This window comes from Paramisgurnus dabryanus, chromosome 6 (assembly GCF_030506205.2).
Source record: "Paramisgurnus dabryanus chromosome 6, PD_genome_1.1, whole genome shotgun sequence".
Lineage (NCBI taxonomy): Eukaryota > Metazoa > Chordata > Actinopteri > Cypriniformes > Cobitidae > Paramisgurnus > Paramisgurnus dabryanus.
Genome location: NC_133342.1, coordinates 22,564,630 through 22,579,050, shown reverse-complemented (window position 1 = coordinate 22,579,050; position 14,421 = coordinate 22,564,630). Strand labels below are relative to the sequence as shown.

Here is a 14,421-nt window from a genome sequence, read left to right as displayed (position 1 = left end):
ATCACAAGGGGAGCCAAATATCAATGACCTATTTTTTCACATGCTTGCAGAGAATGGTTTACCAAAACTAAGTTACTGGGTTGATCTTTTTCACATTTTCTAGGTTGATGGAAGCACTGGACATGAAAAAAAACTCAAATTTTCATGATATGTCCCCTTTAAATACCATTGTATTCAGATTTCAGTAAACAGACAAAAATAAATCTCCATGTCTGACCATGGAAAGGCACTCTACTCTATAAAATATATTTTATTTTCCTATAAATGACAAATGAAGAACTAAATTGGTTTGATCTGTGTACAGAACCTGCTCAAAAGTATTATAATACAGCAAATTCATATAATAGCATTTATATTAACCAAAAATCTTGCACCTTGTGTCTTTTCTCAAATCTGTCATCAAGATCTCTTCTCTGCTATTCCAATATACAATCAAGTTGCTTTAACAGCCACATCCTGAGAGGTTGGCTAAAGTATGCAACTTTCCTCAGTGGAGCCGCCTTTAATCCTTTATTGCAAGCACTAATCTGTCTGCTTAACAACCCTCTCCAAGATGCTTGATAATGGGGATGTGATAAAGGCACACTGGTGCCAAGTTTAAATATCTAGAGTTGACAAGAATTATCCGTGGATAAGCATGAGAAAATACAGAATGACTAGAGACAGATGACAATAGAGTGGACAATCTACAGAGTGCAAGTGCAAACAGAAAGGTAATTTGTTTTACTTTCTGGCTTCTAACGTATACGTTTATATTAAGGCAAGTTATTCTTAACCCAACCTGGAAAGAGTGCATCAGAAAACAAAGCCAAGTGAGATACAGAGGACAGTAGAGGAAGAGAAAGAGACAGCAGAGAGGCAGAGGTGAATGCAGAGTGAGAAGAGTTTATTTTAGCATGCTACAGTGTAAAAGCACTACACCACACAGGGACCGTCAAGCACAATCTTTGTAGGAAAATGAACTTTTAATTGTGCCACTTCTTTACATTCCTAAAGATGTAAAAACTAAATTCATGTAAAAAATTTACAGTATGCCCCCCCGTTTCCCAGGTCAAACCACTTTTTTAAAAACAAATGATACAAAGAGGTCATCAATGAGCGATTTTCTTTAAATAACCAAGATCAAAAACAGTTAAGGATCGTTTGAGTGATGTCTGTTTTTCTGTTGATAAAAATATTCCCGAGGTTGAATAAAAGTTTTGTACAATGTAGAATAAAGAAAGACTAAAGGCACATTTACTTTGGTCCCAACAGTCCCTACAATAATGACATCACAACGTTAAACATGGTCAATCTGACACATGCAACTGCCAAGATCCATCAGCACATGCTCTGATAAAAAAATGGATTTTCACTTTAAAAATGGGTAAAACAATTCACTTAAGCAAAGCCGAGTGAAAAATATTAAAGCATATACTATCTATTACACACTATGCTCCCCACTTTCATTGTTTTATCACAGAATTTAAATCACAAAAAATACCTCGGGTGCCTCACTACACAAAAAAAAATCACTATGGCACCGAATAAACCAAAAATATACAAAGGAAATTTACAACTTGGAGCATATCCCATCAAAATCTTGAATTTAAATTCAATTCAGTAGATTGAAACTAGCTTTAAAAAAAAAAAAACATTTTAAGATACTGGGCAAGAGTTCACGCCATCACTTTGAAAACAACACAATCCAGGAGATTATCAGAGTAACTTTTTCTTTATCATCTCACATTTCATATACCAATGTGCCTCAACGTCTATAATCTGTAACCACGGGAGCGAAACAATGACACAATTTGCTAAGTAAGGCACATTTTTGTCAATCCTTTCTTAAACAGAAATCAGCCTTTTTGAAAAAAAAAAACAACAACAGCTGAAATAACACAAAATAAAACAAATAGTTGAAGCAAATACAGAGCAAATGTTCTCTTCAACAGCCATGCTCGTTTTGATATGGTATTAAGGAATGACTGGTAAAAATAAATTTAACTTGATCTTCATGGGGAAATGAAAGGAAAGACACAGCACCAGATGATCTTCAGATGGTAGACTTCGAGAAGGACACTCTCAGACGATGACCACGACCCATATCGTAGTTGTGAAGGTCGATGAGTGCTTGAATTGCCTCTTCCACTGTGGCCATCTGCAGCAAAGCCATTTTGCGATCTCTGCAATTAAAAAACAAATGGGATTTTGAACACAATGGATTAGATTTGGAATAAATAATAGCTGATAAGATATTCAAGAAGAAAAGGGGAGGGCTCTTACTGAAAAAACTTGAACGCTTTTACTGTTCCGCCAGAGTTTGAGAAGAGCAGTCGTAAGTCGTCCTCTGTCACACTTTCACTAGAAGCGAAGACAGTAGGTTTTAGTATTTTTTCACATGTTGTCATAATACATGATAAAACAAAATCCGACTCTTACGGTACATTCACACAGTTGTGTAAATCTCAAGAGTGTCAGTGTTAACATTTCTCATTTACTTTGAATGGGTGACATCATCCTGAACTAAATTGTGAATTCGTCAGCGTCACATCACTGGTGTTGCTCGTGGCAGAAGTTGAATTTCTCAACTTTTCAAGCACACATGCAGGCGTCAGCCAATCAGATCGACTTTTGCAAATATCCTAGCAGACGCTAGCCAATTACGTTTATGCAAGACCAGAGAAGCATAAAAGTGGAGGAAAGATAAATCATTGCGGTGGGTAACACTGAAGCTACACCAGCAATCGCAATCCCAACCAAACGGGCACACATTAGCTGTCAATCCACTGGGATTGGCTGTTGTCACTATGATAACGCTGACGCCCGAGTGAATGTACCATTAACAAAAGACAGCCTTTACACATTTTACAAAAACGTTTATTTTGTGTTTCAGTAAAGCGTAGCAAAATATAGCTCAAAAATAGTTCTCACTGCATACTCACGGGATGTTGGAGAGATGAAGTGTAGCTGAAGGGGGGAAGATGTTTTGGAAATTTTTTGATCCAGGCTTCTTGAAGCGATGCAGAGGAGAACTGGTAAAGTCTTTGGTTAGACCCTGATCATCTAAACCCTCCCTAGGCAGCTGTACTGTCTGGTGCTTGGAAAGAGTCACCCGAATGATCTTGCCGTACATCTTCTGCCCATTCAAGTGGCTCATGGCTGGACCAAAATGAACAAAAATCCTTTTTGTTAGCCTTGCTCAAACGCAATCATAAAATTTCAGAAATCAGCATGAACATTACCTAACTGGGCCTGGTTTCCATCGGACATCTGTATGAGGGCGCTGTCCTTCTTGTTGTAAAGGATCTTCACACGCTGCACGTCACCATAGACACCTTTTGTTAAGCAAGAGGCAGATGGAAGAGGGAGGGAAGGAGGGAGGAGAGGAGTGAACCAGGAAGGACAAGTTAGTGTTTCAGAAGCTCCGGTTCTGACATGAAAGGTGAAGTTGATGTACAAATCTTCCAAATTATCTACACCAAAGAGTCCAAAACAGTGCTTCTAACAGACAAAACTTATTTCGATACGCCCTCCAAAAACAAGCTCATGTCATATGGCAAAGTTAAAAAACGAAAGCCTACATGCAAAATAATCAACCATGCATTAATATATGCAGTACATGAAGAGAGACAGATAGAGCAAGATAGAGACAGAGGCTTCAAAATGCCAAGAAAAATCAAACATAATCTATTCTATTTGAAATTTGGCATGTACCTAAAAAATTCAAACAGAAAAACTACTAGTTACACTAGTGCCAGATTATTAACTAACCCTTAAAATCACAAATTAAAGAGAAAAACTTAAAATCAAATAAACAAACAATAGATCAACAAAAAAAAGAGGTAGATTGCTAACGATAACATACCGAAGAGGGTAAACAGACTTTGGGGCGTAACCATCTTTAGAAGGAGAGAAGAGCAAGCAGCGTAAGACAGGAAGAGAGAAGAGTCGAGGTAGAGCGGAGATGAACAGATCATCCATAACGGAGGGTGGTTTCCCGTAGAATGGTGAGGTGGTCATGGAGCATGGGTCAAGGCAGTTAATTGGGGCAAGTTGGTCCGAGGAGGAACATTTGTTTTGGTTCAGGCACAAAGCATGAATGGGTGGAGGGCGGGGAGATGGGGAAAGGGATCAGAGGGGGCAAACCAATCACAAAGGTGTAAAAAAGCAACGAAAAGAAAGGGAGAAGGAGGTAGAGAGAGAGAGAGAGAGAGAGAGAGAGAGAGAGAGAGAGAGGTGAGAGAGAGAAAGAGAGAGAGAGGGTTTGGAAGCAGCGTGGGATAAAACAAAAAAAGTAAAAAAAAAGTTGGGAGGGGGGACAAAAATAATATACAGGTCAGTACACAGGAAATGCAGGAGTTTGGTCAGAAAATGGCAGGGTTCTCTTTAGCTGTTTCTTCCCCCGACCTTGTTTAACTGTGCCAAGCATAGTCACCCGAGACCGAATGTGGGCAGGGCACATTTACTCAGACTAAATGCAGCACAGAAGTGGTGAAAGGAGCACAAAGCATGCAGGAAAGCGTAAGTATGAGAAAGCGCTAAGAATTAAACGGCCTATAGCTGTAAAGCCGCAGGGCCATGCAGCGGGTAGGCGTGAAAACCACCTTGCAGAGTTATGGCATCGATAGAGAGCACGTCATGTTGAAAACTCCACAAACCCACAAGTGTTTGGGAAAACAAAAACCATGATGGGGAAATTACTGGGACACTTTAAAAAGACATAGAAAACATAGTGAGAGAGAGTTGTGAGAGAAATGAGAGAGGCGGGTGGGGCTACCAGGTTTCATACCAACTTTGAATAGCTTAGAGAGAGGCATTGGAGCATCAGGAGAGGAAGAGAGAGATACAGCTTAGAGAGAAAAGACAGTTAGATATTACTTCCAGACAGAGCACTCAAGAAAAGGTGCAAGAAAGAGAGAGAGAGAGATATGGGAGAGAGAAAGAGAGAGAGAGGAGAGAGACAGTGATCAAAATTTGCACAGAATGCACAGAGGAGAGACTGCAGAGAGACCCTCCATTTTGACGAGAACCTTACTGAGAATGCTTTCAGTATATTTCTCCAAGTATATAAGTAAGAATAGAGAACGCGAAAGCTACAGGTTTCAATTTATTAACTACTTTGAATATAAGCTAACTGTAAATATACTGAAATAACACTGAACATAACATATGAATGCATCAAGGATGAAAATGAGACACAGGTCAATCTGAGGTAAAGTCATCATTGTTCATTGTGTTTGATTAAAAATATCTTCTTATCATTACCACGTTGAGCAGTTAAATTTAAATGAAATAAAACGGAGTATTAGAAGATTCTCCACTATGAACTTTAAGGGACCCTCATATTTTTTAGCATCAGCTCCATTCAGCAAGCCAGCAAAGTCAAAATAGAAATGTAATTTAGGAACTGTTTACACAATGTTTTCAACCGAAACGGAAAGGTTTTTATGCGGCGTGGCAGTTTATTTACACGACAATAGCACTGAAAAAACACTTTTTTGAAAATGGGTGTTAAAGTGCAAGTTTTTAAAAATAACGCTATGCTGTATCCGTGTATAATGATGACTTATCTGTGAGCTTCACTATTTTAAAAAATTAATGTGCCCACTTAAAGGGAAACTCCACTTTTTTGAAAATATGCTCATTTTCCAGCTCCCCTAGATTTAAACATTTGATTTTTACCCTTTTGGAATCCATTCAGCTGATCTCCAGGTTTGGCGGTACGATTTTTAGCATAGTTTAGCATAATCCATTGAATCCGATTAGACCATTAGCATCGCGCAAAAAAATGACAAAAGAGTTTTGATATTTTTCCTATTTAAAACTTGAAGCTTCTGTAGTTACATTGTGTACTAAGACTGACGGAAAATTAAAAGTTGTGATTTTCTAGGTAAATATGGCTAGGAACTATACTCTCATTTAGGCGTAATAATCAAGGACTTTGGTGTCGTAACAAGGCTGCAGGAGGCGCATTGATATTACGCAGCACCCGAAAATAGTCCCCTGACATTGAAAGGTACTAAGGGGACTATTTTCGGGCACTGCGTAATATCATTGCGCCTCCTGCAGCCTTGTTACGACACCAAAGTCCTTGATTATTACGCCTGAATGAGTTAGTTCATAGTTCATAGCCATATTTACCTAGAAAATCACAACTTTTAATTTTCTGTTGGTCTTAGTACACGATGTAACTACAGAAGAGTCAAGCTTTAAATAGGAAAAATATGGAAACACTTTGGTAATTTTTTTGCGCGATGCTAATGGTCTAATCAGATACAATGGATTATGCTAAGCTATGCTAAAGGTGGTAGCGCTTGTGTTTCACTTCAGAGGAGAAGGGAAATAAGTATATATATTTTTTTAAAGTAGAGTGTACCTTTAATAAAAAAAGCTAATCTCCACCCCTCCTCGAAACAATCTCGCTTTACTTCCAGTCACAAGGAATGACTCAAGGGTGGGCCCAAGAAAAAAAAACACTGTTATAAGCAGTTAGCAACATAACCCAACTTTAAACGATCCAATCAGTTCTCAATGGACAAATTCAAGTCCGCCCTACCATTTATCTTATTTCAGAAGCCGTTTTACTCGGAAATACGTCACGACGAGGAAAATAAGACAATTATTACATCCGTTTCATTGTGCTTTACGGTACTGAGTTTACATTATAATCTAGGTTCACTTGTAGTAAAAAACCAACCTACATCGTTGTCCATCTAAACAAACTGTTCAATCCTTTAGTAGTCTTGATTGATTGTATTTTTCGCTCTGTAGAAGAATGCATATGTACGCATGCGTGTAGTGTTTCTTTTCAAAGTAACATAGCCATCTACTGGTCTGGCATGGATAAAGGCTCGTAGGGAAAAGGTATACTTTACTTTTCACATCTGTCTCGCACGTGCATGCAGGCATCCGCACAGCATCCAAAGCATACTCAACCGCGAATATAAGCACAGATGGTCGTGTTCGACACTTACGCAATTCAAAGACTTCTTATACAAATAATTACTTAGTGTTGTTGTAGTGTACATGAAATTGGCTATCACCTGGAAACTCTTTTTCTCTACATTTTCTATACATTTTTGTGTAAATCTCAAAATTATGGCCAATAAAAAGCGATGTATGGAATACAATATTTGCATAATACATTTATGAGTCTTTTCTTTGTATTTTGGAACTAACATTAGTCAGAACTTCAAATGCCATCTATGAAGTATTTTTTTATTAAATCATAAAATATTTGGTCTGGCCCATTTATCTAGTATGTAAAGAACTATCATATGGAAAGGCACTCTGAGAAGATCACCTAAACTTCATGTTTAGACTGCTAAACTTCATGAAGATGATGTTAAAAACACAGAGGGCCCTATCAAACTCAAAAATGATGAGGTCCAAACATATATAAACATAGTGTACCGGTGACCTGACTGAGACAATGAAAAGACAGTAAACAGAGAGAGCAGGGTGCATTTGCGGGGTGTGTTACAGGGGGGTACTGACCTCCTCATTGAGATTGCTGACCAGGAGCACACCACCAGGTCCCGAGTGTCCCGACAGCACCACCCTCCCGGCTGCTGCCGCCGCCGCCGCAGCCGCGCTCAGAGGGCTGATGGCACCTGCAGAGGAAAAGAGAAAAGAAGAGGGGAAGACCCGTGTGAGCCACACAGCTCAAAAGAACGACAGCTCAGCATCTCAGCCGAATCTGCCCTCTGGCCATGCAGTCTACCTGTCTGCACAAAGCACATCCAGCTACCCAGCCAAACACCACACACCTCTGGCAAACCCGCATCCCTGAGTCAATATCTGCCGTTAGGTAGATCGCTATCTGTGTGGATTTCACACAGACTGGCACTCCGGAGCAATATCCGAAAACAAAATTGCTTTTTGGGTCCCTTCTTCATGCTGTAGTTATCCGCTCAATAGGCCATTCTGCTTTAGCTTGAGGGAACTCATGTTTGGCAGTTTGGATTGCCAGTCTGTCTGAAATATGGGCTCCTAATTAGTGTGCGTGTCAATCCATTACGTCAGGCTCATAATGCAGAATGGAAGGGCTTATTGTTGCCGCTTCAGATTAATGCTTTGACAAATAGAGACACTGTTTATGAATCCAGCGTGTCAAGTCAGGACAAATGGTTGGGGTGGTTTCAACATAAATGCCCTGGAAATTCTGACAGCACTGAAAAAGTCACTGTCCTTCAGAGGGAAGAGTGCATACAACTAGGGTTAGAAAACAAAAAAGCAAAAAATAAAGTAAATGGAAGCAATAGGTACCTAGAGAAGATGGAAACCCTCCACCACTAGAGTAGGAAGTTACCATTCCAGAGGGAGTACCTAAGGAGAATGTGCACAGTCAAAGTCTTACGGGATCAATCACAAACTGGGGGCCGTGGAGGCAGCAAAATCTTAAAGCATCGTGTTTGAATGGCACATCAATTAAACGCGATTGAGATTCAGGCACCACTGACCCATTTTCCACAAAGAGCCATAAAAGTCTCATGAAACATAATAGAACTGAAGCATTCACACCCCTACACTGCTCTGAAACTTAAGCTGGCAGAAGACAGTGATGTGTGTCAGAGAATGACAGAGAAAGATGGGTCTTAAAGGTGAGACTGGGAAATGATTTATGAGTGGGACACATGTAAGCGTATTTTGCGAAACAAGCCCTACCGAGCAGGGAAGTGGAGTCTTTGTTGAGAGCGGCAGCCACAGACGGATCCACGGGTGGTTGGCCGTCTCCTGCAGGCAGCTCGGGCCGGGTATAATCCCGGCTTTTGTCGTTGTTGTATTTAACATTCAGGTTGACCAGCTTGGAGAAGTCAATGCGCAAAGTGCAGCAGGAGTTGTATATGTTCTGGCCATCCAAGGACTTCGTAGTTGGAAAAAAGAAGACATTTCTTATTCCATGACAATTAGAGTAAGAATAATTACAGCGCATAATGTAGGGCCCTGGCTAAAAGCAATAAAATGGTCCTCTACAAGTAATGACGACTGCAGTCATTTCATCACATAAATGAAAGAAAGGTACTAAACCAACATATGATTGGATCATAATTTGCCTGTGGTCATAACCATCACATCAAAAATCTCATAACAGTGCTTTGGCACATTATTACGCATTTATGGAGTTTGCAGTGGTTTCGATTCTCCTCTTCGTTCACTTACCAGTTTAGCCTGCTGGGCATTCACTGGATCACTGAATTGCAGAAGAGCCTGGAACTGGTTATTTTTGGTAAATGTGATTATCTTCATGACAGTCCCAAATTTGGAGAAGATCTAAAAGAAATCAATACAAACTTGTTAATTGAGTGTAAAGGCCAATTTATAGTCATGCGTAAGCTCTACAATGTAGATTATCCGTAGCCTGACGTGCACCTCGCAGAAAAATTTTGTCAGACCGGGACGGTCCAGACCGTAGCCGTTTCTAAATGTCAAGGATACTTCCTTGGCAGGACTAGTCCTTACAAGTCACTTCCTTCAGAGGCTAGGCAAGGCTCCTTTTAAGCATTCGGAGAACACGTTAAATGGAACAGGCTAACAAGTGCACGTCATTACGTCATTGCGTGCTTGAAAGGTGTGCTTTCGGTGCTGCGCGCATAGGATTGTGGGTGATTTCAGCGCGTGAAGAGCGCGAAGGATACAAATATGCATCCTTTCCTGTATATGGGATATTTCTCGAACGAAGTACTCAGTCCTTGGCTGAAATTTCGAGGATCCTCGACATTGGAACAGTCCTTCGACGGACGTCGATGACGTAGCATCCTCGAAATTCTAGCTTCTGAGGATCCTTCCTTGACATTGAGAAACGGCTCATGTCTTTCTCATTTCGTCCATGTGGCGCGCGTGCCCGCTCGCGGTGTGAAGCGCGTTCGCGGTATTCTCCGAGATGCACTTGACGGCCTTTTGTGCAGCAATTTTTTTTATTTTTGGATGACCTAGTTAAGGCGGTAGGGTCTCCCAGCTTAGGTGGGCCGCCCGAACTGCAAAGTGCTGCAGGAAACCCTGGCTGTTTATTTACTTACTTACATTGCTGGTCTTCTCAAATCATACACAACAAGTTGATGTTTCTTCTTTGTTTGTGGGTTAACTTGCCAAGCTGCTGCTTCATTGACGGTCACGCTGCTACTGTGGTTACATGCATGGATACTGCCTACCAGTGGTTGGCGGGTGTGTTGGCACGTCGATGCGGACGACGACGCAAAAGTATAAATGAAAACCGACGCGGAACTTATGCCGTCGCAGCTACGGTGTAGGACCTACACACAACTATAACGAGCCCTTAAAACTATGTTTGGTTTTATTTAAAAATGCACTATATTTCAGATGGATGCACTGACCTGCTGGAGGACGTCCAGGGTGACTGGGTAGAACATGTTGTCGATGATTATTCGCAGCACTGGACTGGGGGCAGGCGTTAACACGCTCTCGCTTGCCGTGTCTGAGCTTGGAGAGCCACCCTCCTGGACCGCTGACACTGCCTGCAGCACCGCCTGAGCCCGCTTAAGGAGGAAACACAGGAAAAGATCAGAATTCGAGCAAAGCCATGTGTGTCACCTTGATATATATGCGCTATCTATGAAATAATAAAACTAGCATGAATGTGCTTTCTCACCTGGTTGAGAGCACTGTCCGTCTTGAGCTCTTTGTGATTGGAGTACTGAATGAACACTGGGACATTACGCACTTGTGGTGTAACTGCCGTGTAGTAGTTTACCATGGTAATAGCTGCTTCCTCTGTTCCAAGTTCCAGAAATGCCTAATTGTTGGATTGAGTACAAAATACAGTATGGATGAACAAAACCATCATTTAAACTGAAATTCACAAACTCACAATAAGAGCTGGGCTGCCACACATACCTGGTTTTTGCCTTTAAGCATCAGAATATTGGTGACCTTTCCAAAGGGCAAACCCAGGGCAATGACCTCAGTTTCAGAAACCTCATTTGGAAGTTTCCGGATATGAATAACTCTAGACGGAGGGCTATCCATGCTGTCCTCCACCCTCAGTTTCTTACTGTCACTTCCATTAGCTGTCAAAAAAAAACAAACAAACATGAAATCAGACACATTTCAAATGGTTTGTCCAGGAAATTAATTAATATTTTCTGGTTTATATGCTAATGCTGAGTTCAGACTGCACGATTTTAGCCCTGATTTTGACTCGCCAACAGGTTTTGAGAAATCGCCGACAAATACCCGAAATCACAGGCAAATCAATGCTTGTGCATGCGAGTGACAATCACACTATGAATCATAATAGACGCGTTCTGAAAGGATCGCCGACGAGTCGCCGACACCCGTGAGATATTTGGCATGCTAAATATCTGGACCGGTCGGCGATTCAAAATTATGCTGTGTGAAATGTGTTTTGTCTGACAATAACATCAGCGATGACCTACATCCAATGAGAGAGCAACATACAGTACAGTGGGAAGTTCGGGGAGGAGTCTTTCAAAACATTTCCTCCTTCATAATCTTTATTTCTTTTTTCTTTCTGCTGCAAATTTTTAATAATAATCCCAGTGTCACTGGAGAACTCCGGTCTTGCAAGCGTAACATCGCGTTGTTTCCTTCGCGTCACTTCTCAGGTGCGTTTGGTTGTGAGACGTAGTTTGCGGACCGGGACAAAGTTATAGGCGATTCTTCTTACGTTAAAGTCATGCAGTATGAAAACCCCTGTCGCCAATTCATAATGCAGTCTGAAACGGCAGCGACTGAACACTACCCCAGATAATCAAGCAGTGTGAAACCACAGGTGACCCGACTAGTTTGAAAATCATGCAGTCTGAACTCGGCATAAGCCAAATACATTTACATGTAGACTAAATCTCAACCGTTTTAAGGTGTGGGACACACCAAAGCTTTTTTACACGGCTAGCTGCGGGATCTTTTGAAAAACGGCGCGCTTCCATTGGAAACAAATGAAAACAAGCGCCAGCCACGGGTGTAAAAGCTTTGGTGTGCACGCCCCCTAAAGGCGGGTTGCATGATCTCTGAAAGCCTATAGGTGTGTTCGACTTCATGCGGTGCTGCGCAGACCGATCGGCGGCTGACTTGAAGCAGTGCATTCCGGTTAGTAACTTTGTCCGACTTCAGCTGGCGCTGCAGGCACGTGACTGTGTCATGTGGTTTTTAAGTACCGCGAGAGCGATTCGAGATCAGCCGCCTGAGTTAGCCAGCGCAGTTCGCGAAGAGGAGCTGCACGGGCTGTAATGACGACACAGCTGTTTCAAGATTGGTCGGATTCACCACATGACAACAATCACGCGTGTTTCGTGTGTATTTTCACGCCCTCAGTTCCACAAATGCTCACAAATCTGTATTTTTATAACAGTTAAAGCTCCTTTCATGTAGTCGCGATGTTATAATGTGTCATCTTCATCAAAATAAAATGGATAAAAAAACGTAGACCCCACAACATTGGTATTTAAATAATATATGCTTATGTTGAACTTTATTCTTGTAAAAACAGATGCTGTAAGCCTCTTCAGTTCCACTCATGCTCATATACGGTTAACAAAACAGTATACTTTTTATGTAGTTTACATCTTACAATCATGTTTAATGCGATCAAGCAAGCAAACGACACGTGATCAGCCATGCTTGATGTAAATGCCGCAAACTACGGGAAGCACAGCGCGTCCGACTTCACGTCTCCGTTTTCAGCTCCTCCCCGCCTGCACGCGCCTAATCTCGCCGATCGGTTACATCCAGCCGCAGCCGATGTCGAACACACCTTATGTTGACTTTTGAAATCACCCAAACACACACACCCCTAACCTAATAGAATCTAGACCTTCTTTTGATAGACCCGCCCCACACATACGCAACCCAGGCAACAATGTTAGTTAGTAGACACGCCCCTTATTGTTGATTGGCTACAAGTGTGTTTTGGTAGTCGGCCAGAATTCCTTTTCTAAAGTGTTTTTCAAAATTCACACCGCCTGCCTTTAAGTAAACATTTCTGATGAACATATGATATATACGTACATTTTTTTTATTGACGTAAAAGGTCATTAAGAGAATTTATTTTGTTTTGAAAATTTCTTACCAGTGACTGAAGAGTTTGGACTGTTGTAGAGACTGCCAGACAGCAATTCATCTGAGCTTCTCTAGAAAGACACATGTACACTGCAAATTCAGTAAATCTTTCACATGATTCAAATGTAGACATTAATGAAGGATGAGTGTTATCAATCATTCATATAACAGAGATCTTCGTGGGATAATATGGGCCCTGAAGGGTTTCGTCCTCATAAACTTGTGCCATAATTTTATCAAATAAATTAGCAACGAAAACTAAAGAAGACTTACCTTTACACCAACTGCAACATCGCTTGCAATGCTGATGGAGAAAATATTAAAATGCAGATTAATGTACCGCCTGTTAAAGCTTACACTAGTGAATAGAAAATGCTCTCAGTACACACAATTCTCAATTACACTAATTAATGTAACCAGCAATATATTATAATACTGAACTGTAGGACACTCATATTTACTTTAAAAAGCACCGAACCAAACTTTAGACGAAGCATTTTAAAGATGTACACTTAATACTCTTTATGCTCGTGGACCGTTATATTTCCAACAAAGGGAATCTCACGAGCCCGCAGGCTTAGCAGCGCGTAGCAACAGCACCGTTAGCTGCACAGCTAAACTACCACAGGAAGAATTAATATTACATGTTACTCTTATCCATAAAATGTTAAATAACCCATATGTTGACATTACATTACTTTATAGGTTGTTTCGTTATTCGGCATATACATATCACGTGTGTTCTTAGGTAAACCATAATCTGCGAAGCTAACGCGCACTTGTTATTATAAGCCGATGCATCACCGGTCTGCACGCACGGCCTTGCACGAGACGTTTATTTCAAAACGACCTTACACAACTCTCAAAATAATACCATGTTTTTGCGTATTTTGTAAACAATGTAAGCTTACCCGTCCATTGCAGGAAAGCGGTCTCCACGGCGTGATACGGATTGCAGGAGCAGAGAAGCTTTCAACACACACACACGTAACTATGCAAAATGGAGGAGAGCAGCTTTTTTCCACGGAATAACCCGAACACGACCGATACATAGCCGAACCTATAAGACGCTCAGAGCATAATATGCTGTCTGATTGTAACATCTATCTTGTAATATCTTTATTCAAGACATAATTTTTGTATAGTATGTTATTTTATGATATTATAAATTATTATATAGCGATATGCCGTACATAAGACTTATTTTTTTTAACTAATGAATGTAAAATACAAAACATATAAATCGTTGTGTTTATAGATGTCATATGACTTAAAGAATGACGAATTGTCAAGTCTTTTTACAATAGTGCAAATAATTATGTTTGTAATAATGCAAAAATGCAAATATTTTAAATGTGCCTTCATGGCTTTTATTTTGCCAGGATGTCTTATGTGGTACAA

At 40.7% G+C, this 14,421-nt stretch overlaps 1 protein-coding gene across 2 annotated transcripts; it reads right to left on the bottom strand.

Annotated features, from left to right (window-relative positions):
- Window positions 1-865: 865 nt before the first annotated feature.
- On the bottom strand, window positions 866-14,063 carry ptbp2b (polypyrimidine tract binding protein 2b). 2 transcript variants are annotated; one of them, XM_065276106.1, is made up of 15 exons: window positions 13,932-14,063; window positions 13,294-13,324; window positions 13,031-13,091; window positions 10,837-11,009; window positions 10,592-10,735; window positions 10,317-10,478; window positions 9,145-9,255; window positions 8,650-8,848; window positions 8,251-8,310; window positions 7,480-7,595; window positions 3,848-3,881; window positions 3,225-3,317; window positions 2,925-3,141; window positions 2,266-2,343; window positions 866-2,165 (listed from the first exon to the last, which is right to left on the bottom strand). In XM_065276106.1, exons 1-15 carry the CDS (start codon window positions 13,937-13,939, stop codon window positions 2,036-2,038), a joined length of 1,617 nt encoding a protein of 538 aa, XP_065132178.1. In that variant the 5' UTR covers window positions 13,940-14,063; the 3' UTR covers window positions 866-2,035. The 2 variants fall into 2 exon arrangements, with proteins under 2 accessions (XP_065132178.1, XP_065132179.1); XM_065276107.1 differs by lacking the exon at window positions 8,251-8,310.
- Between the last annotated feature and the right edge of the window lie 358 nt (window positions 14,064-14,421).

Coding starts and splice junctions, on each gene's coding strand:
- ptbp2b (XM_065276106.1), bottom strand. Junction 9,256..10,316: donor CCCTGGACGTCCTCCAGCAG/GTCAGTGCATCC, acceptor GATTTCTTTTAG/ATCTTCTCCAAATTTGGGAC. Junction 3,142..3,224: donor TGGAAACCAGGCCCAGTTAG/GTAATGTTCATG, acceptor ATTTTGGTCCAG/CCATGAGCCACTTGAATGGG.